The following is a 14,452-nucleotide window of genomic DNA, read 5'->3' as shown; positions in this document are numbered from 1 at the left end:
AGGTCACGCTGATTACTGATGGTATTGGCTGAAGCAAACCAGGGGGCTTTTTTTTCTTTTTTCTTTTTTAAACGTCAAAGGGCAACGTGAGACTCACCACGTATTCACAGTGTGACAAACACACACGGCAATACACGTCGAGTGTCAGTGGATGAGAGGCGCGCGCAGGAGCGGATCACACACGGCGTTCAGGAAAGGTAAGCATGCAAGCGCGCGATGCGTTCTTTGATGTTTACGAAAAAAAAGATGGCGTATATAATTCTCAGCTAATAACTATGAGTTTAACTGAATATCTGTAATGTCACTGAGGGTGTAGGCTATGTACCAACATCATTTTCATCATCGCAAGATTACAACAAAAAAACCCAACTAAATAGTGTTAGTGAAGTATAAATGTGTTAATTGAAGAAGAAAAAAACCCCAGCAGTCAAGCACCTGTTGTATGTCGGTCTAAAGAATCTTGAGTTATTTTTGCATATCTGCACTTTTTTATTATTATTTTTTAAATGCATTTTATTTTTATTAGGCTGTTATTATTAGTAGTAATTATTATTGCATATCTGCATCATTTGGGTTCTGCATTTCTAATGTTTATCATTTTTCAGCCTAAGTGTATCTTGCATCGGAACCTGCGTGCAAAACTGCGCGTTCACGACTGACCTGCCGCTCCCATTTCACTGGAACATGGAGGGGGAGAAAGTGAGTAGCACGAGCTCTACACCTAGACCAAAAGAACGTGCTTAACAGTGGATGGTTCCAGACAAACAAGATTACAGAGGTTTAAAGAAAATGTCAAATAATAATAATAATGATTAATTAAAAAAAACCTTTTATGGCGTATAGCCTTCTTATCAACGTCACTGCATTACGCCAAAGGCTATACATCAACAGAATACCTAAACTGGCTGTATTGTAGACACAAAAAGAGTTATTAAGACTGTAGGAAATCATTGAGAAGTATGCATTATATCATAACACAAGACCAATTACATTTAAACAACTCCCTAGCAGCAAAATATTACAACCCCAATTCCAAAAAAGTTGGGATGCAACGATTTGCAAATCTCATAAAACCCAGATGTTATTCACAGTAGAACATAGAAAACATATCAAATGTTTAAACTGAGGAAATGTACCATTTTAAGGAAAAAATAAGGTAATTTTTAATTTGATGGCAGCAACACGTCTCAAAAAGGTTGGGACGGGTGCAACAAAAGGCTGGAAAAGTAAGTGTTACTAAAAAGAAACAGCTGGAGGAATATTTTGCAACTAATTAGGTTAATTGGCAACAGGTCAGTAACATGATTGGGTATAAAAAGAGTATCTTAGAGAGGCAGCTTCTCTCAGAAGTAAAGATGGGATGGAATATGGATGGAGGCATATGTTTCTCTAAAACCTGTGTATACCTTTCAGCATTGATGCCTTTCCGGATGTGCAAGCTGCCCAACCCATAGGCACTAATGCATCCCCATACCATCAGAGATGCAGGCTTTTGAACTGAGCGCTGATAAAAAGCTGTACGGTCCCTCTCCACTTTAGTCCTCTTTAATTTTGAGGACGTGGCGAAGTTTTCCACTTTGCCTCAGTCCATTTTAAATGAGCTTTGGCCCAGAGAAGACGGCAGAATTTCTGGATCATGTTCACATATGGCTTCTTCTTTCCATGATAGAGCTTTAACCAGCATTTGTGGAAGGCACAAATGTTCACAGACAGTGAGTTCTAGAGGTGTTTCTGAGCCCATGCAGTGATTTCAATTACACAATCATGCCTGTTTTTAATGCAGTGCCACATGAGGGCCCAAAGATCACAGGTATGCAATATTGAGTTTCACCCTTGTCCCTTGCACACAAAGATTTCTCCAGATTTTCTGAATCTTTTGATGTGCAGTGGCCATCAAATTCAAAATTACCTTTTTTTTTTCTTAAAATTGTACATTTACTCAGTTTAAACATTTGATATGTTTTCTGTGTTCTATCGTGAATAACATATGGGTTTATGAGATTTGCAGATCATCGCATTCTGTTTGTATTTACATTTTACACAGCATCCCAACTTTTTTGGAATTCGGGTTGTATATCTAGAGGGAAAAAACTACTTAAGAAAGTAATGCACAATTTGTTGGACCAAGGACTCAAACCATGTCCCTGCCACATGCCTATTTTTCCCCCATTTTTATTGTGCATAATATTGTATGTGATCACTTGCTGATCTAAATGAATATTGTAGCCTATGTAATTGTCAAACCAGTATATACATAATACAATGGCAAAATAGTTGTGCTGTATAATTTTATGTTAAAATGTCTTGTCATAACACAATAACCTGACTGTAATATCAGATTATTATCATGTTATTCATTTTGATCATTTAAACAATGCTCTCACTAAAATAATACTGTCAAATGTGGTAACTCTTGATGTTGATGGTAGAAAATGTTGGAATTCATCTTTAATTTTATAGAGAACGGCCATGTGACTGCTGTGAATATCCATTACACATCACGTGGGGGATTGGCAATGAGTCACTGTGAGGTTCTCAGATATACTCACAGCACAGTGGATATAAAACGTCTACACACCCCTACTGGTTTTTGTGATGTAAGAAAATGAAACCAAGATAAATCATGTCTGATATTTTCCCACCTTTAATGTGACATATCAAACAACAAAATTAAAGTGAAAAACAAATGGAAATGTTTTAGGAATCATGTGTCTGCGCTCAGAATAAACCAATCACATTCAAACTCATGCTCAAAAGTAATTATCATACACCTGTCAATGATGAAGTGGTTATGATTAACCCAATTAAAGATCAGCTGTTTCTGTTCTGATTTTTTTGACATCTTGATTTTATCAGACTGCTTATAAATATATATTACTGCTTTTAATATATATTAAAATTTCCTGTCATCACAGAACAACATTATCAATTTTGATAATTTAAACAGCATTTAAAATATATAAAACATAAGTACATATGTTGGTAGAAAATGTTGGAATATATCTTTAATTTCAAATAACATACGGAACAGTCATATGACTGCTTTGGATAACCATGATTAACCCCAATTAAAGATCAGCTGTTCCTGTAGGATTTCCTTGACCATGGTCACAAAGAGTTTACAAAGCTTGTACAGGTCTCATTGTCAAAATGTGTCAATCAGGCGAGAGGTAAAAAAAGATTTTCCAAAACATTAACATGGAACATCGTGAAGGCCATCATGTGGAGTGGGGAAAATGGGTCACCACAGTGACATCACCAAGAACGGGACGTCCCTCCAAAATTGACAAAATGACAAGAAGAAAACTTATCATGGAGCCTACCAAAATACATACTGTACAGCAAGTTAAAGGAGGAAACATCTGGCAAGTACTTGTCATTCCTTACATGTGACAACATTCTCTCATATTCTTCACATGTCTGGGCTATGGGGTATGGTGGCTAGACAGAAGCCCTTTTCCATGAAAAATAATCCAAGCCTGCCTAAAACACCCAAAACCATGTGGCAAAATGTGTTATGGTCTGATGAAACTTTTGGGGTACAAAAACAAGACAAGTTTATTACCCAAAGAACACCATAACTATGGTGAAGCATGGTGGTGGCAGCATCATGCTATGGGGCTGCTTCTCTTCAGCTGGGGCTGGGGCTCTAATCAAGATAGAGGGAATCATGGATAGCCGCAATCCAATTAGACACAAAACCGCTAGGCCTCTGTTAGACAGCTAAAGATGAAGAAAATTTTCACCTTTCAGCACAATAATGACCGAAAGCATAAATCCAAGTTAAAAAAAGAATGGCTTCAGAAGAAGAAGATCAATGTTTTGGAATGGCCCAGTCAGAGGCACAATAAAATTATAACATTTAAACCTAGTAGGCTAGGTAAAAAAAGAAATGCATATGAAAAACTGCAAATTCTTAAAGCCCTGATTGTCTACTTTCAGATGAGCTATTAAACACTACTGTGGAGTGTCACATCACAAATAAATTCAATCACCGGCACACAAAAAACAGGCGCATATTCCGTTTTTTGGCCACTGGTTGTAGCATGTCAGTGAAATAAGTTAGTTCCTCTCATCACTTTCATTATAACACCTAGAAACAGTTGTTTACTAACCAGCCTGCCTTATAAGTTTATACTTTTTTCTATTAAAAAAAGTCACTACAGAAACACTAATGCATTAGAAATAAGAGATTAATATATGGTTTAACAGGTAGAGAAGCATATGAAGACAATTGCTTATGCTCGCTAAAATTCATATCTATTGTCATGATTTCCACTCGTGCAAAGTGCTGGAACATGCGGTGTGCTCTGAAACCCAAAGTTTTTTGGTGACATTGACTTTGTTTAATTTCTACATGTGTATTTGTTATGATTTCTGTCCTGTCTCCACCCCCGTATTGTCATTGGTTGTTTCCCTTATGTCTCATCATTAGTCTCAGCTGTTTTGTGTTCATCCTTGATTACGTTTGTCATTTAAACCCCTCATGTCGTGTTGTTCATTGCGAAATATTGTGTGAGTTTTTCGTATACCAAGCAGTTGTTCTATGTTTCTGTGCCATAGTTTTCATCTTTTCATAGTTCTTGGCCTCGTTGCTCAAATCTTTTTTAGTCTAGTTAATGTCCGTTTTCCGATCGCCTGACCTATTGCCTGTTTTTGACAACTCTATTGTACGTTTTGGATTTGTCTTCCTGTGTCATGTAATCAGAGAAGGAACTCTGAACTACAGTTCCGAGCAGCCACTGCATCATAGGCACATGACCACCTGCACCTGAATCACGTTTCTGTTAATGATCACTTGTGTATATAGCCACAGTTTGCACTGCATTCCTTGTCTTACATTTGTCTTTCTTTGCCTTTGATCCTGTTGCCGTGTTTTGTTCTTTGGTTGATGTTTAGTCTTTGCCACAGTGTTTAGCCTCAAAGTCATAGTGTCTTTTTGTATTTTGTTTGGTTCTTTATTAAACTTTAAAATTCTGCACTTGTATCCGTCTCAACCTCCATAACGTGACATAACGTAAAACCATGAACCTGGATGCAGCAGAATTTTTCCAAGGTGGTTCCAAGAGGGAGAAGCCAAAGTGGGAGCCTTCCAACCAGGCTGGAACCATTGACCACCCTCCCTCCCCCACTGTGGATCTCGTCCAGCATGCCAAGTGTATGGAGAACGTCATTCAGCCTCCTTGCTCGTCTGAGGACGCCGCTCAGCATTCCTGTTCAGCTGAGGACGCCGCACAGTCACCCTGTTCAGCTGAAGATGTTGCTCCGCATCCCGGCATGGCCAAGTGCTCCGCTCTGTTTTCCTGCTCCGCTAAGAACGTCGCTCTGCTTTTCTGCCCAGCTGAGGATGTCGCTCTGCCTCCATGTTCCCTTGAGGACTTCGCTTTGCGTTCCTTCTCGGCTGAGGACTTCGCTCCACTTTCCTGCTCGGCTGAGGCCGTCGCTCTGCCTCCATGTTCTGCTGAAGACGTTGGTCCGTTTCTTTGCTTCACGCCGTATGTCGCTCCCCCTTCTTGCTCCACAGAGGGCATCGTTCCCCCCTCGTGCTTCGCGGAGAACATCGTTCCTCCCTCTGGCCTCGTAGAGAACCTCGTTCCCCTCTCTGGCCTCGTGGAGAGCAGCACTCCCCCCTCTAGCGTCATGGGGAATGTCGCTTCCCCCTCATGCTCCGCCTTGAGTTTGTTCCTCCTGCTGGCTGTGCAGTAGCCATCGCTCCGCATACAAAGCAGGTCCCTTCCCTAAATCCTAACAATGTTCTGATGAGATTTGGGGGGAAAAAAAGGCCAATATTGGAGACATGTGGTTTAATCAGAAGAAATACTTCAGTTAAAAGTGAGATTTCTCTCATATATCCAGTATGAGATTAAGTTAATTAACCACAAAGACATCTATTATTTGAATAACACTTTTAACAATGGACATTGTCACAAAGCAGCTTTACAGAAATATATAAATTCAGGATATAGATTTTAAATGTATGAATTTATCCCTAATGAGCAAGCCAGAGGGTACATTTTCTGGTACATTTTCTGTACCAGTAATTCTGGCGGTGGTAAATTTATCCTCATGCACTTCACAAGGCATGAATTTTTCACATTTAAAATGTGAGGTGAAGGTGAAGCTAAAGTCATAAACTGAGTGCTCTGGCAGCTTCAGGATCATGTGGTTCTGTGGATTTTGTTCACTCAGCACTACAGCCTCCTATACTTGATCAGGCCTTATCAAACTGTTTTGCACAAAGGGGCCCCTTTACCTGTGTGAACGGGCCTTAGGTTAAAATAGGTTTATTAAAATATGTGCAATAATATTTTGTCTCTTTTTGGAGCCACAAAGATTTTTATTTACACCCATATTCATTGGATTCAAATTGACTTTATTTATTGGCATACATTTTTTTGTTTCTTTTTTAAACAGAAGTTTGGATTAAGCTCATTCAATTCAAGTGACCAGTCAAATAGGCTAATATCTATAAGAATTCATCAATAAATTGAATACATAGAAAGTTGTGGATCCTCTGGCTATTATTGACTGAACCCTGGGGGTGTCCCTGGACCTCCCTTTGAGGACCATAGCCATAGATATCATGATTCAACAGAAAGATTCGGCTCGGTCACAGTATTTGTGAAAATGCCATGCTCTGTGATTGGGTTGGTTTTTGTCTTTTTGTGTGCTTGAGTTTAAGTTTTTGGTAATCTATTTAACATCCCTGTAGCAGTGCACTACCTTAACTACTACAGTTACTTTATTTTGACTTCTTCCCTTTTCTCTTCTGTAGAAGGAAGTGACATGCTATCTTCTGTTCTCTCTGGCCACGGCTGTTATTGGCTCCCTGCAGTTCGGCTACAACACAGGGGTCATCAATGCACCTGAGCAGGTAAAAATATGTGTGTGAGATCCCTGTAGCTTAATCCCTGCACCTTTCAATATTTTATACTATTCAAACTTCCACAGTTTCACAAAAATCCACTTGAAAATGTTTAAGATTGTCTATTTTAAGTCCATCAAATTGCATTTCCTAAACTTTCAGGCAAATGCCCTTTTTGTCTGATGTCAGAATTTTCAATATTTGTTAAATATAATTAATATATTCTAAGTTATTAAACATAGTCAGAAGAAGAGTCAGGAAGTATATCCATGTGCAGTAGTATTTATTTACAAAAATTCAAGCAAGCAAAGATGAAGTTGCTCAAACTCAGCATTTGTAAACAGGCAAAGCAGGGTTAGGCACCCCTGTATTAGGTCAGAGGGTAATCCAAAGTAAGGGTGACATACTGGATAATCATTTCATTTATATTTATGGCATTTGGCAGATACTCTTATCCAGAACAACTTACAGAAGTACTTTGTAGCTCTATCCCTTATTTCAGGCAGCAAGAATATAACACTGTAACTTACACTGTAGCTTACACTGTACATTGGTTGGCAAAACTTAGTAAATACTGTTGAACTTGACCAATATTTACGAATAAATGATGAGAATACCACACTAGTTTGATGGAAAATTGATGCACTTTTATACAATGGCGGTAATTGTAAATGATATGAAACTGGATTTATTTGTCTTAATTAAAAGAAGTATTTATTTACAAAATCCAGGAAAATATAATTGGAATCCCAACTCAAACACAGGGTTGATAAACCTGCAAGGGGCAACAAAGCATGGGGAGTCTAGAGATGTAACGGTATGAAAATTTAATATGACGATTCTCCTGACCAAAACTATCACGGTTATCAGTATTATCATGGTATTGTTAATACAGCGAGGGAAAAAAGTATTTGATCCCCTGCTGATTTTGTACGTTTGCCCACTGACAAAGAAATGATCATTCTATAATTTTAATGGTAGGTTTATTTGAACAGTGAGAGACAGAATAACAACAAAAAAATCCAGAAAAACGCATGTCAAAAATGTTATAAATTGATTTGCATTTTAATGAGGGAAATAAGTATTTGACCCCTCTGCAAAACATGACTTAGTACTTGGTTTAAAAACCCTTGTTGGCAATCACAGAGGTCAGACGTTTCTTGTAGTTGGCCACCAGGTTTGCACACATCTCAGGAGGGATTTTGTCCCACTCCTCTCTGCAGATCTTCTCCAAATCATTAAGGTTTCAAGGCTGACATTTGGCAACTCGAACCTTCAGCTCTCTCCACAGATTTTCTATAGGATTTAGGTCTGGAGACTGGCTAGGCCACTCCAGGACCTTAATGTGCTTCTTCTTGAGCCACTCCTTTGTTGCCTTGGCCGTGTGTTTTGGGTCATTGTCATGCTGGAATATCCATCCACGACCCATTTTCAATGCCCTGGCTGAGGGAAGGAGGTTCTCACCCAAGATTTGACGGTACATGGCCCCGTCCATCGTCCCTTTGATGCGGTGAAGTTGTCCTGTCCCCATAGCAGAAAAAAAACCCCAAAGCATAATGTTTCCACCTCCATGTTTGACGGTGGGGATGGTGTTCCAGGGGTCATAGGCAGCATTCATCCTCCTCCAAACACGGCGAGTGGAGTTGATGCCAAAGAGCTCCATTTTGGTCTCATCTGACCACAACACTTTCACCCAGTTGTCCTCTGAATCATTCAGATGTTCAGTGGCAAACTTCAGACGGGCATGTATATGTGCTTTCTTGAGCAGCGGACCTTGCGCGTGCTGCAGGATTTCAGTCCTTCACAGCGTAGTGTGTTACCAATTGTTTTCTTGGTGACTATGGTCCCAGCTGCCTTGAGATCATTGACAAGATCCTACCGCGTAGTTCTGGGCTGATTCCTCACTGTTCTCATGATCAATGCAACTCCACGAGGTGAGATCTTGCATGGAGCCCCAGGCCGAGGGAGATTGACAGTTCTTTTGTGCTTCTTCCATTTGCGAATAATCGCACCAACTGTTGTCCCCTTCTCACCAAGCTGCTTGGCAATGGTCTTGTAGCCCATTCCAGACTTGTGTAGGTCTACAATCCTGTCCCTGACATCCTTGGAGAGCTCTTTGCTCTTGGCCATGGTGGAGAGTTTGGAATCTGATTGATTGATTGCTTCTGTGGACAGGTGTCTTTTATACAGGTAACAAACTGATATTAGGAGCACTCCCTTTAAGAGTGTGCTCCTAATCTCAGCTCGTTACCTGTATAAAAGACACCTGGGAGCCAGAAATCTTTCTGATTGAGAGGGGGTCAAATACTTTTTTCCCTCATTAAAATGCAAATTAATTTATAACATTTTTGACGTGCGTTTTTCTGGATTTTTTTGTTGTTATTCTGTCTCTCACTGTTCAAATACAACTACCATTAAAATTATAGACTGATCATTTCTTTGTCAGTGGGCAAACGTACAAAATCAGCAGGGGATCAAATACTTTTTTCCTTCACTGTATGTGTTGAAAATGTACAAAAAGTGCTGATACACACACTTAAAACATTTAAACAGGTTTTATATTTGACTATAAAGTAATGGATGGTTGTCACTAAGCTTGCTGCGATAGTCGGTACATGGTGTTCGGCCGCACACCGATTATAGCACTTGCCCACCGCGGCACCGCCTCCACTGTCATTTTGTTTTTTTTATAGTAATAAAAAATCATTTAGTTCTGTTAGAGAACGGACGCTACAATTAAAAACTGAACACATCCGCCCAATTCAGCATGAGCACGAGTCAGAGTCGCAGAAGGTGCCAGATTTCATTTATCACGTGACAAGAGTGAGGCGAGCTAACTTACAGGAAGAGGGAGGCGAGCTGACTGACAGGAAGAGTGAGGCAAGCTGACTGACAAGACGATGGCGGAAGATTTGATTTAATATAAGCGAGTTTGTGATTGTAATGTTTTGTAGTTGTTGTGTTTTTCATTAAAAATAATAATGAACCAGGGACATGCAGAGAGTTCCTCAGGGGCAGGGGCTCAAATGTAAGGGGGGTGCTATATCACCAAAGAACTAAAATTACTACTTTAACTACGTTACTACTTTACTAGCTTTAATTTAACTACATATTCTTATCACCCTGGTTGACATTATAAACAGACTGTGTGTGGTCACAATAATGAATATGAGAATGACACTACTGATATAACCTAATGGTATTTTATTTTTACATTTATAGAAATAATTACAACAAATGTAAACTTTTAGTCGAGAGATGAATCCAAAGAATCATTTAAACGTTATGAAATGTATTACCATCAACAGATGTAGACACACCCACTGCATATAACTTACTGTAAAGTCAGTAAAACTATTAATTTCACAGTTAGTTTTACATTTGGAAGCACTTTGATTTCCATAAAACTGCAGCAGTGCTTGTTGAACTGGCTTTTTAGTTTCAAAGTTATAAGATGTCCCTTTCAATGCCTTCTTCTTCAGTTTTTCTTTAATTTTCTGCCGTCTCTCTCTGGCATCGTGCCTTTACTGACGATATAACAGATATATGTGTGTGTGTGTGTACATATATATATATATATATATATATATATATATATATATATATATATATATATATATAATGTATGTGTGTGTGTGTATATATATACATACATACATACAAACACACACACACACACACATATATATATATATATATATATATATATATATATATATATATATATATATATATATATATATATAAAATATAACTTGCATGTCTAGAAATTTAAAAAACATGAGTAACTAGTACTTACCAACACATTCCCTCTCAATCAATTACGGCTGCACAGGCATTCATAAGCTATTTAAAACTAGAGCAGTCATTATGCAGTGCATCTAATCATTAACCATTTACTATCTAACACTCTGATGCGTACTCCGATGTTTTTGTGGAGTTCCTTCACAAAATGTGTAATGGTTGGCAGGCCTGGTAACATAATATAATTGATGTATTTATTATTATTATTATTATTATTATTATTATTATTATTATTATTATTATATTAATAATATAATAAATGTAATGTCACTCAGGGAATGGAATATTATGTAGGGATGATAATATCACACATGTTTAATGTTGTCATTTGGATTATATGCTTTTCTCCTTTATACTGTATGTAGTGCTGATGATGTGTTAATTTATATTAAATATATTAATCCTACATAATTCATGAAGTCCTGTAAACAATTTATCTTCTTATATGATTAGAGAGAAGGCCAGTTTTATCCCTTAGATTATGACAGGGATCACTGATCATGTTTATCAAAGAAATAATTATCTCAGTATCACTCACCTTATCATAACAGCTATTTTTGTTTTTCACTTTATCAGAAACTGCGTACATTCTTCAACAACACATGGATGGAACGTTATCACAAGCCCATTGAGCCTGGAGTGTGCACAGTCGTGTGGAGTTTAGCAGTGGCTATCTTCAGCGTGGGTGGAATGATGGGCTCCTTCAGTGTTGGTGTCCTTGCCAATAAGTTTGGACGGTCAGTGTGCTGATTCTTGTTCTTGTTTTTTATTTGCCTGACTGAATTTTGCTCAAACAAACCTGGGCCAAACCATATAAGGTTTTGAATATGATTACGTAATTTGTGTATTAATATAAACTCTCCCACTATATGGTAGACTATAAGTATAAATTAATCTAACAACTGTTATTATTATTATTACACTTATGTACCAATTGTTGTAACTTTATACTTATCATAGTGCCCACTCAAGCAGAAACAGTAACGTGGCGTGTGATGTGACACTACTGCAGGCGGGACTCCACCACCGCGGTGGCAAACTACCACTGCAGTGATGCGGTTGTCATGGCCACTGTCACAGCCCTAATTATAAGTAGCACTTGCATCTTTGGTCAGACTGAGGCCTGTGCCCATGACAGTTAACCAAGTTACCATGGTAACAAGCCCCAGTGACAGTAAAAACTTCCTTACTGCTGGTTTGATTTATTGATTTATTTCATGCAAATCATAGCAAAACAAGCCCTTACAAGTCATAAAATCAATTGCATTTGTGTTCTTTTGAAGGTTAGAAAAGAATATATTAAGAATGTAATGTTTAGCTTTAAATAGTACACTGATTTGTTTCACTCCTCCTAACCACCATGGGCAGTTTTTCAACACCTGGATACCTACTTAATGCATGCATGCATGACACTAAGCCCATGGTGACCAAACTAGAAAAAGCTGTCGGTAATGGTAGACATTTTCTTTTATTCTTCTTGTTTCATACACATGTGGAGCATCTACAACTTGTGGCAGTGGTCAGACTCAGACTTTTGAACAATTTTCCTAGTGACTAGGAGCATTTTAGAAAAACATTCCAAGTGATATGTCATAATATAACTGTTCCTGGTGGAAATTCAGGCCCACAACACAGTACTTGTCATCTGGATGAGATCTTATGATACTGCCTCACATATGGTGTCCACAGGCATTTGACCACAGCTGCTTACTGTACATGGGAGCAGTTACTTCAGTCCACAGCCATTGACATTTCTCTTGACAGTAAGACACCCAGAATGGGATGCAGGGCAGATCCCTATCGATGTGGTTGTAGTCATCTAAACACTATCAACTTAAATGGGGGTGGACTTTCAGTGGATGCTCTCACCCCATGGAACCATTCAAAAAGGACAGGGTCTGCTGTTGAGACTCTTAACTCCAGAAACTTTTTTCTAACGATTCTTAACGACTAAGCTACTTTGATATAAGCTTCAATTCTGCCTTTGACCCAGCTGTTGGGGCTTAGGGCCTGGCCAGATTCTAATTCTACTGAGAACCATCTGTCTCAGAAAAGTACGCTGTCCCTGGACAGAGGAAGATAGATTCCATGTTTTGAATAAGAGATTCTACTTCACATGCTTTCAGAAGGACAGCCATCTGAGTCTTTTAAGCTCCTCTTTTAGATGGGGTAACATCAGCATTGCATTATTGTGCCCTTATTACTCTGGAACACAATGGTAGCCTTTTTTTTAATAACATTATGGTTGCCTTTTTCAAAAACAGGTCAAAGCCTCTACCTCCTCTCTATAACAGAGAGCATAGAAAGACAGCCCTTATGCCTCTGATGGACCAGAGGCATAGGAGTACAGCCATACTTCCTCCAAGGACCAAGTTACCTTTGATGTGCCAACTCTGTTTACCCCATGAGTGATGTTATCATGCCTTACCAGTTTGGATAGACTGCTATGAGCGGGTCCAGCTTTTGTTGGCATGACTGGGCTGTTAACCACTGCAGCAGCAGTAAGCCCCTCAAGGGTGGTTGTGATTAAGGAAATTTTCCCAAATAGGTTTAGCCTGCTGCCAGGAACAAATCATCATCCCTTTGACAAGACACTAGTCCTAATTACCAGGGAGCACAGGGATTTACCTCAGAATGGGAAAAGGCATGTCAGCTAATCAGAATTTAGGGGACCCTGGATAGCCCTCAAGTCCTTCCTACCAGTTTTTTGTGATGCTGTCAAATCCTGAGCCATTCCAACAATACAGTGATTTTCAGAATGACAGGAGTTTCTCCATCTCACAAGGAGCTCTCACCCAACTGGGCTCACCAACAGTAGCAACACAGAACTTACCCACAAGGTCAGAGCAATGGCACAGTGGTCTTGCTGCTGAGTAAGCACATATGCCCAGAAGAGTGGTGCTTGGACCCTGAGGTGGTACAACAGATCTAGGGATTCACCTCGGTACATCATTTTTTCCCTAGTGGAACTGAACAGCCCACTGGAAAATGCATAGTAATCCATGACTGACCTAGCTTGACAACTTTAGTTGTTGTATGAATAGACATGGGGTAACTGTGTGACAGAATTCAAGATTCCTACCTAATATTGGGTGTCTCAAACCTAATGTGCGACAAGGGTGTGTGGAACATTACCTATAATGTCCAGTACACAGCTGACAGTGTTATGTGAACTAAACAACAGCTATTTGGTCATAGAACCATAAGTGGCATACCTGGACACCTTTCCAGTCAGTTTGAATTGATTCCTCATGACATAGTAATATAAGGTTATCCAAGTCTTGAAACACTGCCTCTAGAAGATTTGGAGGGTTGAAATAAAATTTAGGGTTATGAATGTAACCCTGTTCTATGATCACCGGATAACCCCCAGGGGCCCCTGTCACACGGAATCTAAGCCGAACTTGGCGAGAAGGTTCCAAAGGGAATATCAGCCATTACTGATGTCTTTTTTTTTACGATGGTCACCATGTGTCTTAGTTTCAGAAAGCCTCAACATTTGTGCAAACCTTGGTGTTGAAACATCACCCCTGGTGGTTATCCAGTGTTCATGTTTACATCCATAATCTTATGTTTGCCTCTTGAGTTTCTAGAGTTGATCTGTAAGCAAAGTTATTCTATATATATTTTTTGGGTCCATTTTGATCATTATATTATTGTAGCTTCAGTCCTCCAGCACACTGCCAGATCACATGTCATTCATGTGCACTCAGTGGTCATTGCTATTATCATGACTGCTGACTCACGATACTTTATTTTTTACCTTCCTGTAACTCGTATAGT

The 14,452-nt window shown here is 39.0% G+C and overlaps 1 protein-coding gene across 1 annotated transcript in view; it reads left to right on the top strand.

The window, feature by feature from the left end:
* Window positions 1–56: 56 nt before the first annotated feature.
* The window catches only part of slc2a3a (solute carrier family 2 member 3a), a 29,503-nt gene continuing 15,107 nt past the window's right edge, over window positions 57–14,452 (top strand). The window contains exons 1-4 of the mRNA XM_017482509.3: window positions 57–197; window positions 606–699; window positions 6,776–6,874; window positions 11,246–11,406. Coding sequence (XP_017337998.1) covers window positions 685–699; window positions 6,776–6,874; window positions 11,246–11,406 — 275 coding nt within the window. The 5' untranslated portion in view covers window positions 57–197; window positions 606–684. The remainder of the gene's footprint in view (window positions 198–605; window positions 700–6,775; window positions 6,875–11,245; window positions 11,407–14,452) is intronic.

This window comes from Ictalurus punctatus, chromosome 12 (assembly GCF_001660625.3).
Source record: "Ictalurus punctatus breed USDA103 chromosome 12, Coco_2.0, whole genome shotgun sequence".
Taxonomy (NCBI): domain Eukaryota; kingdom Metazoa; phylum Chordata; class Actinopteri; order Siluriformes; family Ictaluridae; genus Ictalurus; species Ictalurus punctatus.
Note: the sequence above shows the minus strand (reverse complement) of the source record. Positions and strands in the feature narration are given on the sequence as shown.